The sequence below is a fragment of the Ischnura elegans genome, chromosome X, assembly GCF_921293095.1.
Source record: "Ischnura elegans chromosome X, ioIscEleg1.1, whole genome shotgun sequence".
In the NCBI taxonomy this organism is placed as follows: domain Eukaryota; kingdom Metazoa; phylum Arthropoda; class Insecta; order Odonata; family Coenagrionidae; genus Ischnura; species Ischnura elegans.
In genome coordinates, this window is record NC_060259.1 from 19845274 (window position 1) to 19861127 (window position 15854).

The 15854-nt window shown below is 37.9% G+C and overlaps 1 protein-coding gene across 7 annotated transcripts in view; it reads left to right on the top strand.

Moving 5' to 3' along the window:
- Positions 1-136: 136 nt before the first annotated feature.
- The window catches only part of LOC124170473 (protein wings apart-like), a 56455-nt gene continuing 40737 nt past the window's right edge, over positions 137-15854 (top strand). For 2 of the 7 annotated variants that reach the window (XM_046549186.1, XM_046549193.1), the window contains exons 1-2: positions 137-331; positions 1597-1801. In XM_046549186.1, coding sequence (XP_046405142.1) covers positions 1630-1801 — 172 coding nt within the window. In that variant the 5' untranslated portion in view covers positions 137-331; positions 1597-1629. The other 5 variants (XM_046549190.1, XM_046549188.1, XM_046549187.1 and 2 more) reach the window with 5 other exon arrangements.

Sequence of the window (15854 nt, forward strand, 5' to 3'; positions counted from 1 at the left end):
AACTATTTCTATTTTTAAAAATCTAAATCAATGCGAATTGTCAATTTTAAGTGAATAAAATACAAGTATATTATTTTTGTTGCTCGCGTTAGGCGGCATCTGTTTACTCAAAATGAATTGATGATAACAAATGACGTATGACGACAAAAATCTAGAAGTTGATTGTTTAACTGTGCTCGTGTAGAAATATTTATCGAAAATTTCAGTTTGTGCGTTTGATATTCTAAGTTTGTGAGGGTGGTAAATGATGTGTGAAAGTCCGTTTTTCTTGTTTTTTCGTTCGTGAGTGAACAAATGTGAAAAAGTGACCGTAGCAACCGTCGGGTTTGTGGTAAATTTGTTTATCTATTGCACGTATGTTTCTGTGTATTTGTGTCAATGTTTGTCATCATACATGTATGAAATAGGTATTCAGCTACATTTGCGGTATTTTCATTTATATTCAATCGCATTGTCTGTGTTATGTAAAGAGCTAAGTGCCCCTTGTAACGCCTATGAAATCGTTATGGAATATCGGTTAATGTTCCTAGTCGCAGTTTCTTTAATTTTGCGGAAAATTTGGACTGCCTAAAGCCTGTTATTTACCATAGTATTTCTCTTAGCATTTTAATTTTGTACCTTTTGTTCTCTCTTTGAACTGAATTTGTCAATCTCAATTTTATTGTATTTGTAAATGGCCGCGTTGATTTATTTCGTTGTTTAGAAGTATCGCATAATTTTATCAGTGAACATGATGCTCCTGGTTTGACTTACTCTCCCGGCACTATTTACTAGTTTGTCCAACCGCGCAAGATGACAGTAGTACCAGCTGGCTTGTGTAGTGGGGAAGCCTAATGACTTGGGATGCAATGTGTAGTTACATTATAAACTTAATAAAGTGGGGCGTGTAGCTGTATTATGAAGTGATGTATGTATTGGATGGGCATGCAATTGGTTATATTACTATTGATCGGAATCTATTTTAGTTCCGTTGTGTGGTGCCATTTTTTACGATGCCTGTGTTAGTTTATCCATTTCAAACATGGCGTTTGGTGTGTTCGTGCGTGTGGAATTGATCGTTATGATGAGTTAAGTGTTTAGGATCCTAATTATTGAACACGCGGTGAGCGTTGATTCTATTTAAGAACGTTTTATGTCAAGTGGCTTTCATTAATGTGAGAGTATTCTTTACGGGTGACACATCCAGATACGAGAATTAAATGCATTCATTCAAGTCATCTTTAGGGCTAGCAGACGAGCGCTTTGAGAAACCGTTTTGTGGAAACGGTTCGTTTTGCATGTTTTACATCAAATTATCCTTCGTATTCATCTGTCATCAGTATATACGTCGTTATTTGCCACCATGCGCTTGTGTAAGAAGTGTATTTATGCATGTTCCGGACAAAATATTTATGCATGTTCCGGACAAACCTCGAGGAGAAGTTGACGTAGTGCGGTCGTGTATTCCCGCATTTGAATTCATATCACATAGTTATCCCTCAACTTAATGTTGGTAGTTGTGACTTTTGCAATGTTTACTTTATAGTATCCGTAAGTTGTCTTGTTGATGGGTATGTTCAGAATATGTATTCCATTAAATTTTCCCTGCAATTTCAGGTACATTGTCAAGATAATTTGCTTAGAATTAACATGTCCGGGAAATATTCCAAGGTTTACGGTAAAAGGACCACTTCATCTGGAATACAGTTTGAAAAACTGTTCAAAGAAAACAGCAATAGACCGTCTGCTGCAAAATCAGCTGGGACCGTTGGTAGATGGGGTATTACCTCGTTTACTTCAATAAGGAGCACAAATATAAATGGTGAGAACAGGAAACTTGTTTTTCAGATAGATTGGTCATTCATTTATTGCCTTTAATTTTTTGCATTCCATGTGGTCTTCTTGTTCAACCCCCTTCAATTTAGAGGTGGTCTTTATGTTTGTATTCATTGAGTAAAAGTTTTTAAATTAATTTTTCAATGTTTTTGGTGGATTGAAATGGGCTTTTTAGATAATATTCGTCAGTCAGTATTTGGAAGCTCCATTCACCTTTTGTCTACCATTGATTTGTCAGAGAATCATGGATCATTAAGTCATTGTTAAATGAGCCTCAATATGTCAGCATTTGATATTCTATAAGATGATAGAGGTGTTAAGATTTTCTTCAAAACCTTGCCTCATCATAAGTTTGCCTTTTTCTTAAATTGTATACCTAATCAGTTAAATTATGAAAATAGTTTGACTTGGGTTAATTACCTCAAACAGTTGTAGCTTTTTGTTTAATTATATGGCAGTTAGTATTTAAATTCTTTGGAAAATATGACCACGTAAAATTGTCAATATGGTTTTGAATGCATTTAAATCCTCTGCTAGCCTTTTTATTTCAGTGTCATTGTTTGAAATGAAAAGTTTTATTTTGTTCTTTAAACCAAGAACGAAACAAGTTATTTGTTGATTTATTAAGATGATGATCCTGAGGGATTCATTTTTTCTGTTGCCTACCTGAGTATATAGAGGTAATTGGCCTTATGAGCAAGAATTTTTAGGTAATAGGCGGATCTTTTCACTGAAAATGCCCTTGTAAGTAACAGTTTTGTCCTCACAAATATTTAGTACTTTTTGTGACAAAGATTTAGGATAAAATGAGAGGCCGAGGATATGATTAGTTCCAAATTGATTTCAGAAAAAAATAATAATACTTATAAGCTTAATAATCCATTTTATGTTTCCAAGAAAGCAGGGGAAAATAACATTTTACCTAAATTTCTATGCTGCACATTGAAGTATAGTATTTTGAAGGCTTGGGAGTCTGGCTGCCTGAAGAATTCCTGTGTTCATTGATAGTTATGTATGATTTATGGCTCATATTAGTTGTAAGTAACTTTGGGTATTATAAATGCTAATGTTTAATGCTATGTATGGGAATTATGAATTACTTTTTTCACCACAGGTGATTGTCTTAAGAAAAACTGTAGAAAGTCATATATGCTTATATCTGTGGCTTATCAGTTCCATTTCATAATTACTTGTCAGAAAAAAGGGATTATAATACTTAATGTCAATTTTTTCTCCCTCTGTTTAATGTTATTCTGAAAATGAGAAAAGAGGTGGATTTTGATTGTATTTAAAGTAGAGTACATACATTGGGAAAAATGTTGGATTCAATAGGTTGTAGGAGCCTCTTACTCGTGCCTACTTGCTTTAATCTATGCTTTGTTGGAGATATGTCAAAGATATTTACTGCATGCCATTTTGCTGCCTTGGTGGTCTTGTTTTATTTTGTGGTGAAAATTCTGCGTTAATCTTATCTATTGAAAGAGGTTATCTCAGTTGTTTTTCTTTTAGATTTTTTGATACTAAAGTTAAACTCGCAGTAAGCCATTGCTGAGATCAGGTTGGTGTGGTGGCTAGAGTGGTTCAAATCCTGCTGTTGATGAAGACTTTTCACTGAATCCCCAATTCCTGCTTGAGTGCTTTGTGGAGAGCACTTTGAGCACTGAACTCTGCTCATTGAATGGGACATTGAGCCAGGTTCTCCTTGGCACCGTTTGTTTAGAGCAGGATAATTGAGATGCTGGGTATCACTTTACCCTTACTTCCCGAGCCTTCCATTTGACACAAATAACCATAGCTGTCGCTTTCCTCCTCCAAATATTATACCAAAAGTCATTGAACACTTTTTGTATTTCATCTGTTAATTTTTATGATAGAATAAAATGTACTTTTTACACTATGCCTTATTTGCCTTTTAAGGATGCCAATGTTTCCAGATGGTCTTTGAAATGCTAGTGCAGCTTGTATAAATTCATAGTCTTATTCTAATGTCTTACACACCGTTTTCTTTTGATTCTTGTTATTGTTCTTAGGAAAGCTTCTTTGTTGAAATACTTGGCTTTAGGAGTTAGTGGTGTTGTAAAGTCGGAGAGGGTTAGAAATTATTGAGTACTTTATCTGATAAACCCTTCTCAGTCTTCCCTGTAGGTCGTGCTAGTGTTTACAGCTGCTATTTCTATTGTCCATGAAAATGTCCAAAAGTAATACTTCAGCTTAGTTATCCAGGTATATGTTAAGTATTTTCTAGGAAAATTGGAAATAGTTGTTTTCCCAATTGCTGTGATTATGAAAGTCTCCACTACCCATTTATAAAAAACAGAATCCATTAGCTGTGGCTTTTGGTTCACGGTTACTGCAATCAATGTATGCTAATGAAATTAACCGAGAAATTGTATGTGGACATTGAATTTTAATGTAAGCCTTTTGTAAAAGTCAAGAATGGAAGCAGTATCGCATTCATACCTTGAATAATATAATTTATATGCCATAGCAGTATCGAATTCATACCTTGAATAATATAATTCATATGCCAAAGCAGATTGAGGTTCATTTGAGTGCATTTGGTTCATTTCACATTCTATCATCGCATTTCATCTCTTATTTATTTTGTTTATAATTGAGAATATCCTACAAGCTTTTAAGGCCGTTTTACACGGTATACGGAATTGCGCAATCTGACGTACGTGCGAAGGCACAATCAAAATTGCGTTGTGTAAAGCGGTGAATTGCTAGAACACATGCGTGGATGCGAGACGGCAATATAGCCCCTGTTCTAATTTCGTTCATGCATTCACGCAATTCCTCGCCATTTTAGAAACGAATGCAGCTCAAACCTGCGCAATTCCGTGCCCTGTGTAAAACAGCCTTTACACACGAGCCTGATTCTGATTCTATGATGTTTCTGAAATGAAGGGTTTTGGAGAGCTGATTCAATTAGCTTTTGATCCTGGTTTTGTGAGTGGAATTTCATTTGAAGCAATGAACTTGGCTATACAAGCCATATTTGCTTTGCAGCAGTCTTCCTATAGCCCCCACTTGTTACTAGTGTAGTGCTGTTGTAGAAAGAAATGAGTTAAAAAATTGTATTTTGAATATTTTTGGAGGAAGGGAGGATGATGTTTCTGTTTGATGAATTTCCCTCCAGATGTTCACCAGTGAGGAGGTTTATCCCCCAATTAAAACTACCCAGGAGTAAGAAATAAAAGTTACTATTTATGACAGTGGTCATATTTTCCATGTTTTCTGATTTAAATTATCCTCTTTCCGACTAAAATTTTCCTTGTGAGTCACATACTCATGTCATTGGTAATTTTTGTGCATGAAAAAATTTCTTATGCCAAAAATACCCGGCATCACTGTCTGGTCTCCACTCCTCTGACCTCTAGCCCACTTTTGTCCTGAGCAAGCTAGTCTTTCGGTCAGAAGCAAAAAGCACGAACAATCACATCCACACCACCAAAAAGAAGCAGCAGAGAAAAAGATCGTGCACACACTCGATTGATACTTACAATAAGCTTAAATCCTTTAAGTAGCTTTTGAGGGATGGAGATGAGTGTACGATGAAACATTGATGGGACAAAATGGCCGTTACCAAACTAAGCAAACAATTCGAACTCACGACTCTGTACTGGAATGGCATAAAATGTGAGTGAATGATGATATCTGCTTTTTATCTGGCAATTTGTCAAATAGGAAATAATTAAACAGTTATTATTTTGTCCTTTACAATAAGGGGATGAAGCTCTTGCTAATTGTAATTTTATTTCCTGGAGGACTCTTAAATTGATGATTTGGTCCATCTTTTGGACTCCTCTTGCACAATTGCCATGCATAAATATGATAGGCGATGGCATGGCTTTGGGGAATTGATGCTATTCCAGGGTGTACAGGGACCAGGAAAATCGAGAATTGTGCGTGAATTTTTAGTCTCTGAAATTATGCATTAATTGTTCATGAATTTTTGCTCCGACCTAGAATTTTACATTCATTTTGCATAAAATTTTGCCAGTTCAACACCCATTTTCTGGCGTAAAATGTGTTTGTCGTGATTTTAAGTGCAGTAGCTGTTAGAATTTTGTCCTCAACTCTTATTCACTACTATAAATATATCTTTATGCTCAATGAGTTTGATTTTCGCCCCTTGCAATGTGTGGAACTTTTCAATTGTCAATTTGTATCTTGGATCAGTAGGTTATACCATAGTCTAAAATTGGCTTCTGATGCCCGATTTGTAACAATCAAAGAGTTAAAAAATATATCTTAGTTATTATTATCTCGAATAGCAACATATTTATTAATAACATTCTGAATTACTTGACTTGTATCATTTGCCCTACGAAAATTTTCATGCCAACTATAGATTTCACCAGGGTGGTATATTGCTCCTTCAAAAATCGGCATAATATGATGTTGTGCAATATGCAGAATCAAAGTTAATGCTATTTAAAATAGGGAAATAATGGTGGTGAAATGTTATGCCCTCAAAATACAGATAGCCTTGAAAGTAAATAAAACGTATTATTATTTATGCACACAATATTTTAGAGTGCTTCAAGGGCTCATTGGGAAGTTTCTTCATACGACAGTCATCTTTTTTCCATTTAATGTCATTGCATTAGAACAATATCATTGCTTTCATTTTCCTACTGCTCTATATACTCTAGGTAATGCCTCGTTCACTTTACGATTGTCCGAGCAATCGTCCCAACGATAGTTGGCCGAACTAACTGTGTGAATGCATATCCTGACAATAGTACACGCAGTTCTGAACGTTACCACTTTACGGTGTTTAGGCACTTGGAGACCGGAAACAGAAGTGACAAGAGAAAGACGAAAAGCTGGTGAAGCTCTATTTTTTTCATGGATTTGTCGTGGGAAGGAAGAATATGGGCGTTAGAAAAATATTCAGTAAATACACGTTGAACACAGTAATATCTTGTCCCTGCATACCTCAACAGCTTTGCTAACCGTCAATTTCCCGTTCACTTTAGATGTCGGCACTAGAGGGCAGCACAGATTTTAACCATCGTCGTGTGAATGCACGATAGTTCGGACAATGGCTGGAACAATCGTAATGTGAATGAGGCATTCCTGTCTATGCAGCAGAGCCCTTGGCTATGACTCATTACATCTCTACTCCCTTTGTCTCTGCTTCCACAGCCTTCACTTCCGCTGCTCCTTTCCAGTTTTACCTCAACTGGTCGCATCGTAAACATCCAGTTCCTATAGGCTGCATTTGACTGCATAGGATGCCATGGCAATAATTGCGCATTTGATGTATGAAAATACATTTAAAGTTCATAGATAATGATTTGTTAACTAGCGATTGGTTGTCCTCGGAGTTTTCTACAACTGCTACTGTTAATCATTCTTGCTGCCCATCTTCTTGCGCGTTCGTCAAATAAATTTGAAACATTCCATGTCAGCAAGTAATGAAAATTAATTATTATGTTTCTTTGATTTAATTCTAATGGAAGAAAAAAAGCCTTGTGTGTCCTTGAATTGAAATTTGAGTGTGATTATCTGTGTGTTTTTGAGTATGATTTTTTTTAAGATAGCTGAAAACGTCAAAGCAGGGAGAAACTCATGCATGAATTATCTACGCTTTGATAATCAGGAGTTAATTTGTAATTGTCATAGCAATTTTATGTTTGAAGAAGAGAACTGGAATGAAAATTTTTGTGCCAAAAATAATAGTGGATTTCACTTAGCCGATGACTGTTATGTTTTGTTTGTGTTGACCTGAAAATCTTTTAAATTCTTGTCGTCATTCATATTATATCGGATATGGGAGATTAATGTAGAATATTTTATGAAAACTGTTATAATTGAAAAATAAATCCTTGCTTTACAATATCATTGACTGTTTCAGGTGTCACTTCATAGTTGTAGCATACATATTTAATGTTTAGAAAACCCATGTTTTACTATTCCAAACTTCTGTACATGGTGAGAAGTGCTACACTCTCTACATGCATCATAACTGTAATCTTATAACCCCTATACTTCCCCCTCAAACATGCCCCTTATTGTTGGCAACGGTTCCCTGTGGTTGAATGAATACTAATATTCTTTGTTCTTTATTATTCAGTTAGGCTAATTTTATAGCTCCATGAATAAAAGTATTCAATGTTTTTTTACACTCAAAATTAATGGAAAATTTAAAGAAAATAGTGAATTTACTTAATTGTGATAACAAAAATATGGCCATCTAAATTTTGACACCAACTTAGCCTTTTCTTTGGTTACTATGTGGTAAGAGAACCCATAATGGCATTTTTTCAATGATTATCTGATATGTGAAGAGCTCCTTTGGCTACCCACTAGTGCATCCATACAGGATCACCCTAGTTTAGCCTCATATTTCTTGTCCTCTAAGTAAACATAAAAAATCTGTCAGTGTAAAACTAATTGACCAGCATTCATAATAGGTAAGAATAATATGCAGGCTTTGATTTGATGCTGCACACATGCTGTGGACATTTTTCTGATCTTAAAACTTTGCACAACCTATCACAAGGTCCAGAGAATGTTGCATGACTATTGAATTCTTACACGCTTGCTTATTTTTTGAAATTCAACTTCTATATTGCATAACCATTAAGGCAGTTAGTTGACTGTGGAGTGAATTTTGATCACCTTTTCTGCATCGTCCAGCCCTGCTTCAAGGCTCCTAACATTACCTGTATGTGCGATGTGTCACGGCCTGCTCCTCCTCCCTCATTTCAAGGGAATATTCCTTGGAAGTTCTGTAGAGCTGAGTGACGGCAGAATATAGAGCCACCCGAACTCAGTAGTTCTCAATCGGGAAATTTCGGACATCAGCATATGTATTTCTTCAGAAACGTTGATCCAATAGAGTGCTAGGCTTGCCCTTAAATATTCCGCCTACATGTGCATCACGCATACATTTTGTTTAAATATTTCATCATTATTGTGGATCTAATGTTATGTCAAAGTCATCAAAATATTTGTCTGTTGGCGTTTTCTGTTGTTTATATAGTCCGTAATTTCAGCTTGTACTGACTTCTAACATTAACCCGTTCACTGCTTTTCAATATCCGAAAACCTTCTCCTCACATGCGGCGAAAATGTTAAAATGCGTTTCGTAAGGGCCACGGAGCAGGTACTTCCAGGATGGGCATGGCACACCCTCTATAGGGTCGCTAATCCAGAACCCTTCCCTCAACGAGCTCACCCTCGCTGGCCCTTATCTAGGACCCTCCGAGCGTGGGATCTCCCTCCTGAAAAGTGACCGCTCTGACTGCAATTTGAAAATCAACCAATCCATCCGATCATCAAAAAATGATTGTTTGCATCGCACTCCTGCCAATCAAGTAATGAAGTATGTCTTCGAACCGTGTTTCTGCGATGAAAAGTAACAATTTTATTGACTCTACTAAAAACGTGGCTGCAGGCTACCGGAAAATGGCCATTTTAGTAAAGTTAACAAAATCGTTATTTCTCATCGCAGAAACACAGTTCAAAGACGTACTTGATTGCTTGATTGGCAGGAATGAAATGCAAACAATCATTTTTTTGATGATCGAATTGATTGATAGATTTTCAATGCAGTCAGAGCGGTCACGTTTGGGGAGGGAGGCCCCCCACTCGGAGGGTCGAAAAGAGGGGCCAGTGAGGGTAAGCTCATCAAGGAAAGGGTCCCAGAATTGGGGCCCTTCGAAGTGCTTTGGCGAAAGTGCTGAGTGCATGGCAGGGATGAAGAAAAAGTACATTCACAGCAGCCTGCCATGCGAACGTACCAGGTACGTTCACAGCAGTGAAAGTGTTAAACATAGGTTTAGGAATAGAATAGAGCTCAATTTTGCGTCAGAAAAGAGGTTAGAAGACAGTTATGTTTATATGCATACTAATTAATAAAATCCGCTAACCTGCCGGCTTTGCCTGGCATACACGCCCTGCCTACACGCTGGCCTTGGTGGTGGTGGGGTATTAACGTCCTTGCCTGCCAAAAAGAGGTCGCGGGTTCGAGTCCCGTCTGGGTAGGTTTTCTCTGTCCAGGGCATGGTTGTTTGTGTACATTTATTTGTTTAATTTGTTGCATAACCTGGTGTAAAATGGCCAATATTAGCTTTATTCGGTGGTTTGAGAATGAAATAAAAGTAAAATAATATGATATTTTTTCGTTTTAAATTCAAAAGACTTATGTAGTTACAAACCAAAATTAGCAAATAAAAATGAGTTGCTCATTACCTTTACCTACCAATAAAGAGATTTTATTCTTGCAATTACATGAATGACCATTCATAGCAAAATCTTCATTCTCTGGCCTAATTACAAATATGTATTCTCTGTTCAATGAAGAGGTGCGATAGAATATTTTTTAGGTATTATAGCAAGGATGAGTCGGTTCTTAAATTTTTTCGGTTCTCGGTACTGGTCCGGCTCTCCCCAATTGGTCCTCGGTTCTCGATACTCGGTTCCAAGAAAGAACTATTATTATCTGAATTAATGGCATTTTTAAATGAACAACCACAAAAAATGAATGAAAATAGTTTCTCTAAATATGTAAATTAGGAGGAAAGCTCTGTTAACCCATTTATGCCTAGTGTTCCATTTTTGGAACACCTGATGTGACTTTCTAATTTAATGACTACGACTCATTATATATAAGTATGCCACGGTTTTTCTTTCTGTACCTCTTTATAAAGATATATTGTATTATAAGGCGCAAAGATTTAGTCAATTTTACCAACCCATTGTAACCAGTGTGTTGAGAAATATTGGTCTTTTTTTTCAAGGCAGTTTTTCTGTGACCATCTCTAATGTTATATTAATAACTATTTGCCATTACGCCCAAATGTTGTAAATTTTTCCCTGCATGTTCAGTAATAGTTAACCTACAGTGTTTAATGAAGAAATGTTTGAAACAACGTATTTTGTTTTAGTTATGAGCTTTTATTTAACAGTGTTCCATTTTTGGAACACTAGGCAAATCCACTACTATTATGCGTGCATTCAGGCGCAATGAAATATTCACTTTAATTTTAAATAAAGTCGGCAATTAGATGTGGAACAATTAATAATCTTCCCGGTTAATTGCTGGGCGCTTCTGCTCATCTCATTCATGGTTCTTCTGACGAAAACTTTTACCTTTTTCTGATACCGGATGGTGATACTACTGAAAATGGCGGTGCATCGGCTTCTGCTTTGCCTCAACCTCTTCTTGCTCAAAGAATAAAGGTAAAACGTAAAGAAATTCTCGTACCTTAACAGGACGATTACGGAATGGAACAGACTCCCTGCAGAACTGTTTAAGCCCTACCCTAACAACGTAAGGATTTTCAAAAAGAGGTGTAGAGGATTAATATTGGAAAATTAATATCACTGAATTTTAATACTTTCCAGTTTCATTTTGGTAATGTATTTCTCATTTGCTATATTTTTGTTTTTCTTTTTATTTTGTATAACCTGTTACCACCTGGCAAATAGCCAACTTGTAACTTGTACTATATAATAATAACTCGCACGCTCCGCGCGCTCGTTAAGGGGCTCCGCCCCTTAAAACCCCGGTTCCGGCTTCGCCGTCTACATTTGTGGTCGTTCGAAGACTTTTGAAGTTCGAATAATCTCAACACGGCTAGGGGCCGGCTTCGCCGGCCAGGGGGTAGGGAGGTGCCCCACTCATTCCTCGGAACGGCTTCGCCGTTCCTCGCTGAAGGGCGGCTTCGCCGCCTGGGGGTTTAGTGTGCCAGAGGGCGAGGGCATTTCGGAACTGTTTCACCGTTATTCGTTTAAGGGGCGGCTTCGCCGCCCAGAGGTGGGGGAGGTCCACAGCGGTTGCGCCGCTTGAACATCGGGGCGGCTACGCCGCCCGGGGGTTGCTGAAGCTCCCCCTCGCCTACGCCAGTTCCTCGTTGTGGGGCGGCTTCGCCGCCTTGGGGTTGAGGAGCCCCCCCACGGCTGCTCCGCCTAGTCCTTATAAATGGTCTTCCCCACCGAGAGGGGTGCCCAGGGGGATTCGGGGATTTTAATGTGTTATGCATGCGGTCACCAAAAGTCCACAGTGATCATGTAGCGATGATTGTAAAAGGTAGTGCAATGCGGATTAATAGTGGCGACAAGTACCCATAAAAGAAGACTTAAAGGCAAGTTTTTCATTTTTTTTCGGGGGGTTCCTACGGAATACCGGGGGTTTTATACTTGTGTTAAACCAGTGGTCACTAATAGTTCTCATAAATTCCGTGCCGATAAGTCCTAGGGGGAAGAGTGGTCTTACGATTCTTTTCCCTGGAGAGGCTATTTATTAGAAATTTTTTGGGAGGTTTCACGGGGTTATCGGGGGTTTTAATAAGTGGTAGGGGCACCGGTTAAATTGTGTCGAAAACTATTCGGAAAGGCAACTTTAAAATTCATTAATTTTTTTAGCGATGTTCCAGGAGGTGATCGGGGGTTTCTGGTATTTTTTCCCGTATGGTTTACGGTGGCTCGCCCTCACCAAATATTCCGGAAGTAGTGCGGCACAATGTTTGCGAGAGGTTCCCAAATAGGAGACACATTTTACATTTGGGGGGGATTTCACGGGGATACCGGGGGTTTAAATGTGTGTACTCCTGGCGGTCACCATCCATTCACATAAATTTCGGGGGGATGAGTCGTTGGGGGCGGTGGAATAGTCGTGAAAAGTACCGAAAAAGTAGACTTATTTGAAAATTTTATTTTTTTGGGGGGTGTATGTGGGTTTACCGGGGGTTTATAGGTTTTTACTGCCAGCGGTCATCAATCGTCCACATCAATTCCGTAGCGATGAGTGGTAAGGATTGGAAAAGCATCGGAATTGTGACGAAAGGTACCCGACAAGGCTACTTATATGCTAATTTTAATTGTTTAGGGGGTTTCGGGGGGTTAAAAGATGACGGTACTATATGGTCACATTCATTTACTGTCATGTCTAAAAGAATTGTGCCCTATGACATCCATATTTCGAAAGTAATACAATAAAAAGCAAACCAGTCCCTGAAAAATGTTAGCAGTGCCCGCCATTTTTATTTTTTCGCGGTTAAATCTATTAAATAATTATTAAACTGCTTATGTCTTCTGAAAGAAAATGCTAAGCTGTATGTAACTACAAAGTTTGAAAGAAATCGGTTGAGTAAAAATTGACAAAACCTTGTGTTAATCTTTTGAAAATTGTAATTTTCGGTGATTTTCGGAATATTTTAATTTTTTTCTGAGTAACCAAGGACGACGAAAGAAAATTGTTACCTACATTTCGTAGACGATGTTATAAGCATATATAATAATAATTTTCGTTATCCTATACCTTAAATTAAGTCGAAGGGAGCGGAAGTTATGAAATTTTAATAGAAAAACGAATTTTTGGACGCCATTTTGGCTGCAATTTTCTTAAAAAGAAATTAACAACATTACGTAGTTACGTGCTTACGTTTATCAGCTTTCAGAAAATGCATTAGCGATCTGTGTGGCACACACCATTCGCGCGCAGTAAAATAAAAACCGAAAGACTGTCCCCGAAAAAAGCCCGATTTCGGCCATTTTGTCGTCCTAGCGACGACACGTGGCGGAAACTTCCGGTTTTCGGATTTTTCCTCCGGATCATTTCGGATTCCCCGCACGCGTGCCAAATTTCAGCTCTCCAGCACTTCTGGAAGTGGTCGGGAATTTGTATCCATGAGTGAGTCAGTCACCACAAGGGCTGTATATAGATAGGATAATAATAACCGAAGTTGTGCGCAAATGGAAGAAAGCCAATCTGACTGCCCAGACAGTAAAAGTTAGAGTATCAGAAGAACAAATCACGAAAATGAAAACCCCTATAGAATATTTAGAACTCTTTCTGGATATTGAAGTGAACCTTGAACTGACTGTCGATGTTTTTGTGGAATAATTTTCCTGAGTGGTTACGTCTCTGTTCCGAGACGACGTATGCTTTGGGAGCAAAGACCAGATTCGTATAATTCTCTAGTTAGTAGTGCAATGAGACGTGACCGATTTGAAACAATATTTTCAAATTTTTTTGGTGACAAGTCTAACTTGAACCACACGGACAAGTTTTCCAACTGCGACCTCTAACTGAGCGCCTGAATGACAGATGTATGAAATTTGTGCCAAATGAAATATACTTCAGCTTTGATGAGGTCATGAGTCACTATTTCGGTCATGACAGGTGCAAACAGTCCATTCGGGGTAAGCCTATTCGGTTTTGGTATAAATTCTGGTGCATCTAGGCTACATTTTCTGGTTTCAGCCTTATCAAGGAAAAAAACCCGAACACTCAATACCAATAATACGTTGTAGGTGCTTCAATTGTTTTGCAATTCACTGAGGCACTCACAACGCAGCATCCCGTAAAATACAATTTTATGTTCGACAACTTATTTACAAGCATTGCACTTCTTGATAAACTTCATTCAATGGGCCACCAAGCAACCGGCATAGCGAGAAAAGATCGCGTAGACAAACCTTCTTTACTATCTGATGCTACACTATATAAAAACGTTTGGGGCACATTCGATTACCAAATTGATGGAAAAGGCGATATTGTTTGTAGATGAAATGATAAAAGTGCTATAACTGTTGCATCTTCTGGTGCCGGTGTCAATCCTTTGGAATAGTCAGTCGTTATTCTCAAAAGTAGAAAAAAAGATACAAGTTACTCTGCCAAATTCAATCAAGGTCTATAATCAGTATATGGGAGGAGTGGACCGAGCTGATGAAAATATTGACAAGTATCAAGCATCAACCCGTGGAAAGAAATGGTACCCGAGCCCTCCGGTTATTCGGCTTCGAGCTGGCTTTACAAAATTCTTGGCAATTGCATAAGATAAACGATGTGAAGCCAATGGATCTTCTTGAATTTCGTTGCCGTGTGACCTGTCACTATATTGGGCGTCGCATAATTCTTTACAAATAATATTTTTTAGAAAGGGAGACCATGAAATCTATGAAACGTAAACTTGACTCACGTCATGACGGCATGAATCAGTAGAAAGTGAAGCAGGGAAAGCAAATTTGCTGTGTCAAATACCATAAATATACCACTTTTCAAAGTAAAAACTACAATGTATCCTTGCATGTTAAATGTTGACCTGGATATCATTCTTAATAGTGAGTTAATAATAGTCTGAATCAAATTTTTTGCATGCTATCAATGAGTACGTCATAGTAGTGGATTTGCCTAGTGTTCCATTTTTGGAACACCTCGTAATTAATAACTGGTAAGAGATACATTGTTTTTTCTTTCGGATATTGTTTTTATACGTATTTTTGTCAACAATATGTGAAAATTAAGGAAAAATTTGCATTTTTCAAACCTTCGGCATAAATGGGTTAAAGAATACATGATCTACCAATTTTTCACATTACACAAGGCAGCCACTGGTTCTTTCTCCAGGTTTTGATTTTAAAAAATTCAACATTTTGACCCTATTTATTCTTTTTTTTTGGTGGAAATATTGCCTGCAGTACTGAACTGGCATTCACTGAAAACAGAAGTGGACGATGCTGATTTTGATGGCCCGCACGAAATTTGCTAGATGCACAGTTAACATACCGCATAACATCAGGATCAATACTGAAACTCCTGATAACATCATCCGTTAATTTGTTGTAGTTTGTGAGTCAGTTCAAAATGTATTCTATATTCTACGATGAAGCTTAAATTGTTACTTGACAACTTATTTGCATGCTTCACTGCCACAGTTCTTATGACCTCAGCAATAAACTACTGAGCACGCCAGTACAGCGACATCGTGGTGAGCTAAACTGAGCGGTTGTGAGCTAACAAAAAATAGGGTGGTTTCCTATTATTTTTTTACTGCCTAAATGGAAAGATTATTACTCCTGTAGTATGCATTACACGCTCTTAGATTTTTGAATTACGATAGCTATTTTTCGCGATTATACGAAAAGTGAAAATTTACAAGCGGGCGAAAACGCGACGGCTAAGTAGGAATGCTGGGAAAAGTCCGTGTGAGGTGACCTTGGGACGAGGCTTTGACCGCTGATACGACGTAGGCTGCTAGCAGGTAGCAGAGTACCCTGCTAGCAGGTAGCGCTTG